Source organism: Squalius cephalus, assembly GCF_949319135.1.
Source record: "Squalius cephalus genome assembly, chromosome: 11".
NCBI lineage: Eukaryota > Metazoa > Chordata > Actinopteri > Cypriniformes > Leuciscidae > Squalius > Squalius cephalus.
The window spans coordinates 7307958-7322039 of NC_137132.1; the positions used below are offsets into that span (position 1 = coordinate 7307958).

The following is a 14082-nucleotide window of genomic DNA, read 5'->3' on the forward strand; positions in this document are numbered from 1 at the left end:
CTTTGTGTGGGCGGGGTGTCAGGTGACAGGCTTTGACAAGATTCATCGTCCAATCAGAATCAATGACATCCTTTCCGCGCTTAATATTGTTTTTTTTGTTTGTTTTTTTGCAGTAATGCAGCCGTTCTCTGTATGTGTGTGTGTACAGTGGGAAATTACTGCACATTCTCATCCTGTGTGTATTTGTGTATGTGTGCTTGTTTTTTTTGTGTGTGTGTGTGCATTTAGTTTTCTGTTGTGTGCAAGCTTCCTTCCTACTCTGGTTTTATCAGTGGAAAACCTTCAGTGGCTGTTGCAGTATTTTCTTATGGATGGGATGATTGACAGATTGGTTTTGAATAGCATACTACTTGTGCTAATGTTTCAGTATGCATACTGTGCATAGTATGCTAATTCTCTCCATGGAGTGTGCGAAACTTTCAAAGTTCTGAACAAGAATGCAGTAACAACATTGATAGAACATTTGTTCAAAGGTTTCTGGTCTTTAATAATGTTCTAGCACAAAAACTTTTCTGAAACATTTTAGTTAGATGTTCGTCTAGAGTTTTTTTTTTTTTTAAATGTTGCTATTTGTTTCAGAAAAAACAAACAAAAAAAAAACTTATGTTTGCAAGATGATAAAATGGAATATTTCCTTAACATTCACATAACCAAGAAATTACTTTTTTTTTTTTTTTGTACACATTCAGAAATAATGTTTTCATAACTTAATGGGAGACAAACGTTCTTGGAACATAATTTAGCTATATGTGTAGTATGCAGAAATTAGAATGCAAGTATTCCATTAGTTATGTTTGAAATGGAATTCTGGCTTATTGCATATTTCAGTAATATTCCATGCATACAGAGCATTCACATATGTATGCGTACTGTGAAAAAATAGCACAAATAGTATGGGCGTGCGTTATTATTTCATCTTTCACATTATCTCTCATCTCATTGGTGGTTCTGCTCTCCTGTCCCGCCCCAGGGTGCATGTGGATGGTCCGTTCGGCAGTCCATCAGAGGAGGTGTTTAATTACGAGGTCAGCGTGTGTGTGGCGGGAGGGATCGGAGTCACGCCGTTCGCCTGTGTTCTACAAGCTCTCTTGTGAGTGGTCAGACAACCTGTCAATCACGCTAACTGTGACATCATATCATTCTTAAACACTGGCGCTGTGTTCTAAATGGAACACTTGCTTAACACAAAGTGCACCCTGCATACTGCATTCCTGGAGCTCAAACGGCGGAAACAACGGCAAGGTCATGTGTTCAAATCCCACAGGAATTTATAACATGTGCATAATGCATTATATTTCACTTTGGATACAAGCATCTGACAAATGCATGCATGTTAAATACAGTAGTCAACATTTGAAGTGGATCAAAACCTTTCATCAAAGTTATACATGAATTTTGAACAATACCCATTCTCGTCTTAGGACAACTTTGATGAACTTTTTTTGATCCACTAAAAAAGTTGACTACTGTAATATAAAAAAAAAAGTTACTTTTTGAAAAGTAAAATGTGAAAATTTGCATTTATGCAAATTCTAATGCATTTTTAGTCCAATATGCCTCAGATTTGTCTGTCTGATCTAATAATGTAGAGATGTAAAAAAAAAAAAGGTTTTGATTTATTCATCACGCTGTATATAGAAACTCAAAGTGGAATGCATTGCGTTGTGGGATGGATCATCCCAGTATCCATGCATACAGAAAAGACTTCATACATGAAAAATAGTGAGTATGGTAGAATGCCATTCGGCGTATAGCCATGTAAAAACCCATGTGTTTAGACTCTTAACGCATGAATGCATGAAAATCCACAGCACTGTGTGTGTGTGTGTGTGTGTGTGTTACAGTGATGACTGGCGTCAGTATAAGTTGAGGAGGATGTACTTCATCTGGGTCTGCAGGGACCTTCAGTCCTTCTATTGGTTTGCTGATCTACTGTGTGGCCTTCATGAGAGGGTAAAACACACACACACACACACACACACACACACACATACAGTGGCTTTAAACACATTTTTGGACACTTAAAAATGTGTGAATGTCATTGTAAAATAATTTTAAAGTTACTGAAGGCGATACTGCCACCTTCTGGCTGATGTTATGCATATGTTAATGTGAGCTGATAGTCTGTAACTTCAGTAGTCCTACATATTTACACTACTGAAAAATCCTCTGTAACCCTATAAAGCCTACTGTATCATATTTGATACACATAAGGCCTGTAAGTGATAAACATGATCAAAACTGTGCTGTACTCATATAATCTACTACATGCCTTCTGTCGTCTGATTGATAGTTTACACTTTGTAGGCAATTAAAGGTCCTTTTATTATAATTGTACTAACGTCCACCTTAAGCTCATGATTTACTGATTTAATCTTTACTGATTTTTTGATTATTTTTGTAGGAAAAACTTGTATATTTTCAGTAATATTTCAAGATGAGCACCTAGAAAGCAAATTAGTTTTACTTGATTATCCAGAGTCTCAAATATGATCATCAGGCTTTTGAGGAAGGTTTATTTGTTGATCTCTCAATCATCACTGTATTGCATTATACGTTTTAAAACTACAGAGCTTTGATCATAAAACTAAGCATTTAAATATGATCTTACTAAGACATTACTTGCAGATATAGAGCGAAGAATGATATTTATGTGCAGTTAATGTCAGTATTTGCTATACTGTTATAAAGATCTCATTCATTTACATTGAAAGCATCAGAATTTCATTTGACTTTTTGCCCATATAAATATCAGCATCTGCACCAAACTGCATATTTTACTCAGTCTGGGCCTCAAGTTTCTTCCCTCAGTTTGAGCTCCATATTATGAGCCATGAAAGCCTGATGGATCAAATATATTTCAGAAAAGGAAACCCTGACTGTTATTTGATTCAGGCTTTACAGGGTTAATAAGAAGTTTCCCCTGTCTGTGTGTGTGTGTGTGTGTGTGTGTGTGTGTGTGTAGCTGTGGCGGGACAATCGACCAGACTATCTGAATGTCCAGCTCTACCTCAGTAACACTCAGGGATTACAGGTGCGCAGTTTCAGCTCATTTCTTTTTAGCTATTCACTAATATTACCTTCAATTATGCATTTTGTAGATGCATGTAGATGTTTTTTTTTTTTTGTCAAATATTATTTTATTTTATCCATAGCTTCATTATCAGTTGCATTTCTTCACCTTCTATCGTTATACTGAAGTTTGTCTTTCATTGTGTGTTTTGAAGAGCATTGGTGAGGAACGTTACCGTTTCTTGAGCTCCAGGCTTCGGATTGGTCGACCAAAGTGGAGCCTCCTTTTCCAGGAAATTGGGAGAGCCAATCAGATGTGAGTATGATCAATGCAGCTTGAAATAATGTATTTATGCGGGGCCGTTTTAATGATTGCAATAATGAAAAATGATTGTGTGTGTGTCCTGCAGTAAAAGAGTGGGGGTTTTCTGCTGCGGACCCAAAGGGATCTCGAAAGCGTTACACACTCTGTGCAATTCAAACACACACTCAGGAACTGCCTTTGAGTACAACAAAGAGTCCTTCAGCTGAGCCACCCCAAACTGACCAATTAATGAAGAATGAGGACAAATGCAGATTCATCCTCGTCTAAAAACCAATCCTCGGACAACTATCCTGAGAGCCAGTGAACCGTGTAGCACGTGTAGAGGGATAATGTGCAGTTTCGCTCTTATTCAAGGAATATTTGTGATCCTGCATGTGGAGTTTGTCTACATGAACCCTTAAAAACTCTTCTTCCCTTATAAAATGGGTTAAAAAGGACTAGTTCACCCAAAGATATTTTATACCAAACACAAACTCGCACATAAACCATAAAGTATACATTCTCATTCATTTTAAATATTTATTTTGTATTTTGTACGACACAATAGTTTTTTGCCATTTGTATTGTTGTTCATATTTTATTATTAAGACTTTATTTCCTGTTATTGTAATAACACTGCCAAATAATTCATTTAATCACTGATTTGTCTTTTTAATATTATTTTGTATGCATATTAAATATAAAGATACTGTACAGTACGTTGAGTGTCACAGTGACTGTTGAAGCACCATAAATCTCACTGGCTCACTAGAGATCAGGGATGAGACCAATACAAGCTCACTACACAGTGTATACTTGTATAACATAATGCATTATGCAACGATATGCATCTCGGAAATGAAAATTATTGTTTTGCAATCATGCAATTCAATTTTTTTAAAAACTAAAAAGCAAAGGAGAAAAGGAGATTTGTGGAAGAAATTGCTTCGGGGTTTGTTCATCGCACCGGAAAGGAAAAGTCAAGTGAAGCGCATTGCATTATGGGATGATATTCTGGTTTTATAAGGCACATTTTGTGTACACTTCAATTGAAAATTTTGGGGTTAAGATCTTAAGATCTGTTTTTGACAGAAGTCTCTTCTTCTCGCCAATGCTGCATTTATTTGATCATAAACAGTGAAATATAATCACAATTTAAAATAACTGTTTTCTATTTAAATATATCCGAATAGAAAGTTCAAAAGAACAGCTTTAATTAGAATTTTTGCATATTATAAAAAATCTTTTGATCAATTTAAAGCATCCTTTCTGAATAAAAGTATTTCTTCTTTTGAACCGTACTGCACATTCTGCAAGATTAGTACGGTCTTGTGTGATTGTAAACGTAGCCCTTGTTGCATGAGTAAACCCGAGGTTTAGAGGCGAGATCTGGTCTCATGTGTCACATGACCGGGTTAACCGTCCATTGTCTAAAACGCTTAACGTGGCTTAATGTACTAAGTCAGTGTTATTAAAAGACCAAACTCTGTAAACATCACACTAATAAAGTATACCATGTACAGAAAAATCGAAGAACCCAGAATATGAACGCAGCGCGTTTAATTACACATTAAGCGTTTTCCTCCCGTAGAAAACCGCTATAAGAAAACGCTTAATGTAATAAGGCAGTGTTATTAAAGGTGCATTGTGTAATACTTAGGAGGATCTGTTGACAGAAATACAATATCATAAACATAACTATGTTTTCAGTGGTGTATAAAGACCTTAAATAATGAACCGTTATGTTTTTATTAGCCTACCTTAGAATGAGCCATTTCTGTCTACACACACACCGCGGGTCCCCTAACATTGAAATGCGGAACCATGTTTCTACAGTGGCCCTAAACGGACAAACGCGTTTCGTCACTATGTTGTTCTTCGTGCAAAGAAGCTAGCTAAAGTCAGCGAATAAAACACTGACACAATGACGAACAACTAACAATAATATTCGCAGTTACATATCGTTTTACTGATGATTAGCCTAAGTAAACATCATTTCTTAATTTCTCTTTGTAAAGAAACCTCATTGCTTAGCTGGCTACTCTCTGCCGTCTCAGACGACGACATCACTTCCTGTCGGCCACCGTAACTTCTGTTGGGTGCAGTTCGCAACCTCACCACTAGATGCCGCTAAAAATCACACAGTGCACCTTTAAAAGACCAAACTCAGTAAACACCTTATTAATAATCATACTATGTACAAAAAAATCAGATGAGCCCAGAATGTTTAATTACATGTTCCTCCTATAGAAAACCGTTTGACGTGTAATTAAATGCGTTGCGTTCCTATTCTGGGCTCATCTGAATTTTTGTACATAGTATGATTTATTAATAAGGTGTTTACTGAGTTTGGTCTTTTAATAACACTGTCGTTTTTTTTTCACGTTAAGCGTTGTAGAATGTCCCCAGTGTGTGTGTTTTCCCCGTCTGTCCTCGCTAACACACTCAGGTTCACAGTGTGGTCTGGTATGAAGCTGAACCCTCCTCTTCGCTGCTGTTCAGGAGCGGCTGCCTCTCCCCGTATCCCGACGCCTTTCGCCTCTTTGTCCGTCTGCGACACGACACACCGATGATCGCAGCGATGATTCCCGCCACGACGGCCCCCAGGATCCCTGATGCCAGCAGCCAGCCCCAGATCAGCTGAGCTTGCTGAAGATACGGCGTCACAAACTCCTGCATGAACCGCTGACCTGCGACAGATTGAAGCGGATGAACACAAGGCTAACGGATGTACCTGGATTTATGCTAATTAGAGCTGGGGTCAAATATCCATTTCCTGATCAACCGATATCGATTCTAAAATCCCAAGAATCAATCTTTTAATCTATCTCTGCTGTGTTTTCAGTTGATGCGTGAACAAAACTTCACTAAACTTAATATTATCCTTAGGCTCGCGCATCTCTCAGTTTGAAATTCAAACAATAAATATCGCTGCCTTTGACGCTCTTTAATGTGTCGTGACAGATCGCTGTAGCCGCTTCATCATCTCTTACTCTTTACTACTAGTTACAGCATGAAATGAACATGAATGAACATCAGAAGGTATGTTGAGAGACCATTACTAAAATGCATCATGTCTCATGTAATCGCTTAATCAGTGTTTTAACCACAAAAACACCTCAGTAAAAGCTATTTATAGTTGGCTAGAAAAATAAACTAGAGAGAAGCATTTAGCTAAATAAATGCACTATATTAGATATTCATTATATTTTTACCCATAACCTGTTCTTTAATATAATACATTTGTATAAATCGGCCATGAAAAAATGCCTTATGACAGCCACTATTTAATTGTTTGTATTTCAAAAATGAATTGGAGTAGACATAATTATGTCACTCAAAAGTTTTTATAGCTATAATTATTATAAAAACGGTCTTGTGTGCAATTGAAATGTTTGTATACACATCAGTTGTGTAAACACAGCTGCGAAGTAGTCTAAATTAATTAGGGCTGAACAGTCTTACTATTCAGATTCAATTTAGACCAATCTACCTTTTTATGCAACTGACTTAAAAAAAGTTATGACCAGTCTTATTTAAATGTAATATGACTAACTTGTAAGACTAGTCTAAGCAGTTTATGCAACCACCATGTTGAGAAAAATTGACATGTACCTAAAATATATCCAAATGAATCGATATCAAATCTAATTGAATTGTAATCAAATTGCAAACTTGTGAATCGAAATCGAATTGAATAGTGAAATGTGTGTTAATGCCCAGCCCTAATGCTGATAACTCACTTGGGTCCAGTAAATATGAATATTCATATCCCAGGGCTTTAGTGGACAGGAAGTAATCTCCGTTTCTGTAGAGAGGGATGAAGGGGACCATGAAGTATCCGTCGTTGTGTCCGATCGGGGCGTTGGCGGTCGGGTAGTGTGTGCGGGGGGGCTGGTGTCTCCTCAGCCACTGCTCAAAGATGCTGAAACACAGAAGAACAACAGATGCAATCAGAACATCAGCGGGAAACATCGTCCAGTTGTGGAGGACTATCATATTTGTGCTCATCATACCTGCAAATTCAGAACCTTTCAGTGTAATATATTTATATATGGTCTTTGAACAAATCATGCAGCACTGAACTGTAAATAAAAATTAAACATTAAAAGTAAACTATTTCATTATTTGTTTAACCAGCATGACATTTGACCATCAGAGAATTGTGAACATGCAAATATGCTGTAAATTATTTAAATATAATTTAAAATCTGAAGGGCACTTCAAATAAATGTGTTTGAGGTTAAAGAAGTTCAGCTGACAAAAAAAAGTTTGTGAATCCCTGAATTAATATATATGATATTTACAAGCTTTATGATATGAGGCATCATTCAGGACTATTGCAGTTTTATGGGTGAGTGATGCATCAAAATACCATTGAAATGTTGGCTACACAACATGTGTGAGTGTGTGTACGTGTGTGTGTGTGTTTGCAAGTGTGTGTTTATGTGTGTGTGTGTGTATGCAAGTGTGTGAGTGTACATGTTTGGGTGTTTATGTGAGTGTGCATGTGTGAGTGATTGTGTGTGTGTGCGTGCGTGCGTGCGTGTGTGTGTGAGTGAGTGAGTGTGAATGTGTACGTGTATCCGAGTGTGTGAGTGTGTGTTTGTGTGTGTATCTGAGTGTGTGTTTGTGTGTGTGTGTGTGTGTGTGTGCAAGTGTGTGAGTTTACGTGTTTGTGTGAGTGTATGTGTGTGTGTGTATGCAAGTGTGTGAGTGTACATGTTTGTGTGTGTATGCGAGTGTGTGTGTGCATATGTATGTGTGTGTGTGTGTGTGTGTGTGTGTGCATGCATTTTACCTATCAATAAAAGCATGATGTAAAATAAAGATGGGGTCGTTGGCGGAGCCCTGCACTGAAGACATGGACCCGTTCATGAAGACGTGTAGAGAGTTGTGCATCAAACTCTGGCCTGTGACTGCCAACCCCGTCTCAGGACTCGCGAAACCTGCACAGGGGAGACGTGTTCAGTGTGTACAGCCTGATGTGTTCATCTCTTCACACACTCCACACACACTCTCACCCTCCAGCGTGTTCCTGAAGCTCATGTTGGCCCGTCGGTCCATCTGTCCCGTCTCGTACTGCGTCAGGCTCAGGACCGACTCCACGTCAGCGGAGCTGGGCAGCCGCGGGACACGGGTGCGGTCGTGGTTACCAGGGTTACGGAGTAACGGTCCCTCTGGCGACCCGTCACACAAAACCTCACGAAGGTTGTAGTCTTCGGGCTGAGAACAGATCACCTGCACAGGTATAGCAGACACTTATTAAAGGGATATTTCACCACTGGAAAGATGAATGTGTATTTAAATTGGGTCATTTATGTAGTAGAAATGTGACATTATTTTAGAAGTTGGTGTCTTCTAGACTGAGAAAAGCCAGAAAATGTATTTTTGGCTCATGTTGATGAAAGACAACAACTCCCAGAATGCACTTGCTTCGCTGCCTTACGAGGCCACTCCCAAGCCATGCCTACCAGTTACAGAGGGCAGTATCGGGAGAAATGATACAACTAGGCTACTAGTCGACTCGAAACTGAATAGACGCCGTTTTATCGTGAGATCCCCCTATGGGCGAGTTGAAGACATGCTCCTACTGGCTGTAGTCTCTCGCCTCTGAACAGAAAAGCCTCAGATGATGCTAAATGATGATTTTTGCGTCATCTGAGGTTTTTTTCCAGACACACAATACAGAAATCTCTCGTCTCAGGGGGACATGAGGGAGGGAAGCACGGTCATTCGAAAATACTACCGGGTTTCTACTGATATAAAGCTTAATGCTAATCGGTGACATATCCCTTTAACACCAGTAGGCCCAAACTATAAGGGTTCAATGTGTCAATCTAAGGAACATGATTGGGTCATATTTGACCCGAAAATCAAAAGAAGTAATACTTTTAGTCAACAAGGATGCATTAAATTGATCAAAAGTGACAGTAAAGATGTTTATAATGTTATGAAAGATTGTATTTGAAATAAATACTGTTCGTTTGAACTCTCTATTCATCAAAGAAAAGCAGCACAACTGTTTTCAACATTGACAATAATCAGAAATGTTTCTTGAGCATCAATCATCATATTATTCTGATTTCTGAAGGATCATGTGACACTGAAGACTGGAGTAATGATGCTGAAAATTCAGCTTTGATCACAGGAATAAATTACAGTTTACAATATATTCACATAGAAAACAGCTATTTTAAATTGTAATAATATTTCACTGTTTTTACTGCATTTTTGATCAGATAAATGCAGCCTCGGTGAGCAGAAGAGAGAAAAAAAAGTTTTTTAAACGTATTTTTTTAAGTTTTAAAACAATAAATAATGAAAATAAATATAATGAAAACATTATTTAGTAAATAAAAAATGTAATGAATAAAAATAGGGCTATAAGGATTTGTTTCGCTGTGACATTATTTTCATGATAATTAAGATCAGTTTCATTTTTGTCATCATTACAATAATACAAATCAAACCAGTGCCTATTTTACTGTAAAAACATGGAGTTGTGAATGTGTTTGAAAGCCTGTGGTTTTCCCGAAGGTCATGAGGGAAACCTGGTCCATCTCGATGACTAATGCTGCTCGTTTCTCCAACGTTAATTGGATGGCGTTTCACCTCCTGCTGGTCAAAGAGGCGTACGAACGCCTACACTCACAGAAGAAGAGGAGCGAGAGAGAGATGGAGGAAACACCAGGACGAGGAATTTGAGGGTTATCTCGTGCAAAAATCATTGCCATGATACTAGTGGATTATGGGTGTTTGCCAGGAACCACTAAAAGCCTGACAGAAGCCTTTAAGGCTCTATGAAGAAGCGTTGGCTCTTGTGAGCGGGTCAGTACTGAGGTTAATGGATGTTTTAGGGGCCAGACACACTCGTGACCCACTACACCCGAACTTCACCGTCAGGCGTTACACAGCGCTGCGCTCGAGGCGGCGTCACACAATCACACCTTTATAAACGCAAGGGAATGTGTGACGTCAGGACCGATGGGTTCACTAAACTAAAGTTATATGACCAAAGCCCAGTCACACGGCTAATGAGCTCTTTTCAGCGAATCACACTCTCTCGTTTGTTCCTATAGACCTGCTCTAAACAATGTGGAGGATTATACACAATGTAGATTCAATAAATAAGATATATTTAAAAATCCTTTATTGATCAGATTAAATTTTTTATTTGTTCATTACGCTACATTCTTTATAAACTGACAAAACATGTATTGCAGTTTGCAAATGTACTCCAAAAATCATTGCAATATTTTTTTTAATTGAAAAAAATATTTATTTTCAGTTGAGATTTATTCTCAAAAAAATTATTCAATTTTTTTTTATTTTAATTGTTTTTATTTATTATTAATCAGCATGCCACAATTTGAATGGAATTATAAATTCTGTAGTGTTTTTCCCGAAGTAATCCATTATATCCACGTACATTTCCTATAATACAATCTAAGAAAGAACTTACTCATGATTAATAGAGGGATAAATTGAACAAAATGTATTTAATCTATTCATTTATTCATTTATTTATAAGGAAGAATTTTAACCTGAATGCATTTACTAAACTTTATACGGGTAATTATGGACTTTTTATGTACAAATGAGTCTTGAATTCTAAATATTTCTTTCAGATTTATTGCAATTTTAATTTAAATCATTTTTTTAAATCATCATTTATTTTTTATTTTAATTTTAGTTAAAATATTGTATTTTTTGTTTATTTATTAAAAACATTTTACTGTTCACTTCACTTTTCACCATCCTGAAAAGGGACTTAAATGCATTTCAAACAATATTACAGACTATTATCTAGCCTCAATTACATCATTTTCCCTTGTCTCAATGTAATACTTCCATTACGTTCACTCGTTTGCCCAAGAGCTACTATAAAAACATGATGATTTGGGGATTTTAGTTTAGTTTTGTGTGTCTGCAAGAGAAAACAAGCATTTGTGTAATTGGGTTTGCCAATTCCAAATGAATAAAACAAACATTACTAGAGGGATAAATGACTAAACATACTGTATTCTTGAGTAAGAATGTTTTCATGTTTAATATTGTATATAATGTAATATATTATGTAGATTTTTTCAAAACTTGCACCTTAGAAACTATTTCAAAGTTTGCGTTCTCGAGCCACCAAACACTGTTATCATGCAAATGAACGTCCAGAATGCATTAAAAGTTTTTTGTTTTCAGGTAAAACGGTGTCATGTAAGTGACAACTAAGTTAAGAACTAATGATTTTTGCAATCGAAGGTAATCAATCAAAACTTTATCTGGACAATAACTTTATTCTAGAGCTGCTGTAAAGCCAAAACAATCTCTGTTACTGTAATTTCCTATTATCACTGTAAAGCTGCTGTGAAACAATCTATATTGTCAAAAGCGGTATATATAAATGAAGGTGACTTGACTTTAGGGCTGTGTAATGATTAATCGTGATTAATCGCATCCAAAATAAAAATTTGTGTTTACATAATATATGTGTGTGTGTGCTGTGTATAATTATTTTGTATACATAAATACACACATGCATGTATATATTTAAGAAATATTTGCATGTATATACTGTATATATATATTATATACAAATATAAATATTTTATATCTAAATTAAAAAAAAATCTTAAATATATACATGCATGCATGTGTGTGCATTTATATATACAAAATAATTATACCTAGTACACACACACATGTAAACACAAACTTTTATTTCGCATGCGATTAATCGTGATTAATTGACGTGACTTTACCTTCCAGGAGGAGAACACCGAGGACGGGCTGATCAGGTTTGGGTTGAGAGGACTGCGCCCCCCCATCAGCTCGTCCACACACACCTGACAGTCCTGCGCGTCCCGCCAGTCCCAGTACGGGATGGTGAAGTTAAAGTCCCCGGTCAGCTTGCGGATCTCATGCTCCCAGAACAGCAGGTAAACCCGGTGCCAGGGCAGGAACGCGGCAGACTCGTGCGCAAAATCGATATCGGCCCACACGTTCCCGGGACCCCCGAGCAGCGCGTCACGGGACACGTAATAATGCATCCACACGAACAAATCGTACACGCTGATGTTTGCAAACATGGGGGTCGAACCGTTGTTCATCTGCGCGTACGTGCCCGTCGCGATCATGTAATCGGGGCTGATCGTGTTCTTCGCCAGGTTTAGGTACGAGATGAACCTCTGCCTTTCGGACACGGACAACTGGAAGATGTTCCTGCGGACGGACTCCCGTCTTTCCCCGCAATTCCCACCGAAGAAACCGAACTTGCACTCGCCGCAGTCGAAGCCCATGTAGTTCCCGGCGCACCGGCAGGTTTGGTTGTAAAACACCAGAGGCCAGCGCTCACGGTCGTCCACGTCTGAATGAGGGAACTGAGGCCCGTTCGGGACATCGGACACGGTGACGTCCTGGCAGAAGCCTCGACCCGAAAGGGATCCGCACACCGAACCATCGCCCGGCCAAACCGGACAGCAGCGCTTGCTCTGCAGGACGTCCCGTGAAGTGCAAGGCCGAGGAAACTGCTGGAGAGACTGACCGAAGAGCTGAATGAAGAAGAACACGAGCAGAGCGAAAGACATGATGAGCTTCATAAAGAGAGTGAGACACGTTAGACACGGAGATCTTCATCCAGCTCTCTTCCTCTTTACACACTCCCTCCTTCACACACACACACACACACCGCATCACATGCTAGGGATGAATGCGGTGACCCCCGCTCGCGTTTAGTCTCGGGACTCTGTGGAATGCTTGCGCTCGAGTCGAGCGTGAGATCATTTCATGTACAGTTCGGGAAGGAACTCCTTTCATGAAAGATCATTCATTTTAATTCAATTACCAGCCGAAATGAGCAAAGTCAACACAGTTTGTAAGGGCTTGCCTTTGCGTTTATGCCAACAACCTGTTGGTGTGTAATTGAGTTGGAAATCAAGCTTGTTTTATGCATTATATCACCATCAAAAGTTTAAATGCGTATTTGACTTCTCTTCTTATGTAATTGTCATATAAACTACTATTCAAAAGTTTGGGGTCAGTAAGATTTGAAGTCTCTTCTGCTCACCGAGGCTTCATTCATCTGATCAAAATACAGTAAAAACTGTGAAATATTATTACAATTTAAAATAACGGTTTCCATGTGAATATATAGTCAAATGTAATATATCAAAGCTGAATTTTCAGCATCATTACTCCAGTCTTCAGTGTCACATGATCCTTCAGAAATCAGACAAATATGATGATTTGATGCTCAAGAAACATTTATGATGGTTGTGCTGATCATATTTTTGTGGAAAACGTGATACTTTCTTTTTCAGGATTGATGCATGGAAAGTTCAAACGAAATTGAAATTATAACTGACACTTTTGATTAATTGAATGCATCCTTGCTTAAAGTCTTACTGAGCCCAAACTTTTCAACAGCAGTTTATTGGTTGCTAAAGCATTGATTTTTTTACTTATTCCCATTTTGTTTTATTCATATTTGCGCATGGCCACATCCATATTTAGTTCTTTATGCAAAAGCACATTTATTTAATGGTAATTCAGTGGTATGGACTGATTACCATATTAATGTACCATGGTCTTTGTTTGTTGGTTTTATTAGACACTTTTTTATCTTAAGCGGCTTACAAATTTGAACTCAATTTAATTTTATATTGCGCTTCTGAAAAAACATATTGAAAAAACATATTGCTCCAAATAACTTTCAGTTATTTGCTCTGCACCTCGATGAATAAGGACACCATGTCCAAAATCTGTCATCT

The 14082-nt window shown here is 37.9% G+C and overlaps 2 protein-coding genes across 5 annotated transcripts in view; one reads left to right on the plus strand and one right to left on the minus strand.

The window, feature by feature from the left end:
• Nucleotides 1-5331, plus strand: part of nox4 (NADPH oxidase 4) — a 20478-nt gene extending 15147 nt beyond the window's left edge. For 2 of the 4 annotated variants that reach the window (XM_079886772.1, XM_079886774.1), the window contains exons 15-19: nt 971-1090; nt 1845-1953; nt 2966-3034; nt 3228-3328; nt 3423-4033. In XM_079886772.1, coding sequence (XP_079742898.1) covers nt 971-1090; nt 1845-1953; nt 2966-3034; nt 3228-3328; nt 3423-3543 — 520 coding nt within the window. In that variant the 3' untranslated portion in view covers nt 3544-4033. Of the gene's footprint in view, nt 1-970; nt 1091-1844; nt 1954-2965; nt 3035-3227; nt 3329-3422 lie in introns of all 4 variants that reach the window. The other 2 variants (XM_079886773.1, XM_079886775.1) reach the window with 2 other exon arrangements.
• Nucleotides 5332-5764: 433 nt separating this feature from the next.
• On the minus strand, nt 5765-13124 carry tyr (tyrosinase). Its single transcript, XM_079886789.1, has 5 exons — nt 12076-13124; nt 8341-8557; nt 8118-8265; nt 7060-7241; nt 5765-6006 (listed from the first exon to the last, which is right to left on the minus strand). Exons 1-5 carry the CDS (start codon nt 12910-12912, stop codon nt 5768-5770), a joined length of 1623 nt encoding a protein of 540 aa, XP_079742915.1. The 5' UTR covers nt 12913-13124; the 3' UTR covers nt 5765-5767.
• Between the last annotated feature and the right edge of the window lie 958 nt (nt 13125-14082).

What these genes read in the sequence shown, in the direction of transcription:
- tyr (XM_079886789.1), bottom strand. Translation starts at nt 12,912, where the DNA reads ATGAAGCTCATCATGTCTTTCGCTCTGCTCGTGTTCTTCTTCATTCAG. An exon ending in CTTCAGGAACACGCTGGAGG is followed by an intron (nt 8,266 to 8,340) that starts GTGAGAGTGTGT and finishes TCCCCTGTGCAG; the next exon opens with GTTTCGCGAGTCCTGAGACG. An exon ending in CATCATGCTTTTATTGATAG is followed by an intron (nt 7,242 to 8,117) that starts GTAAAATGCATG and finishes TCTGTGTTTCAG; the next exon opens with CATCTTTGAGCAGTGGCTGA.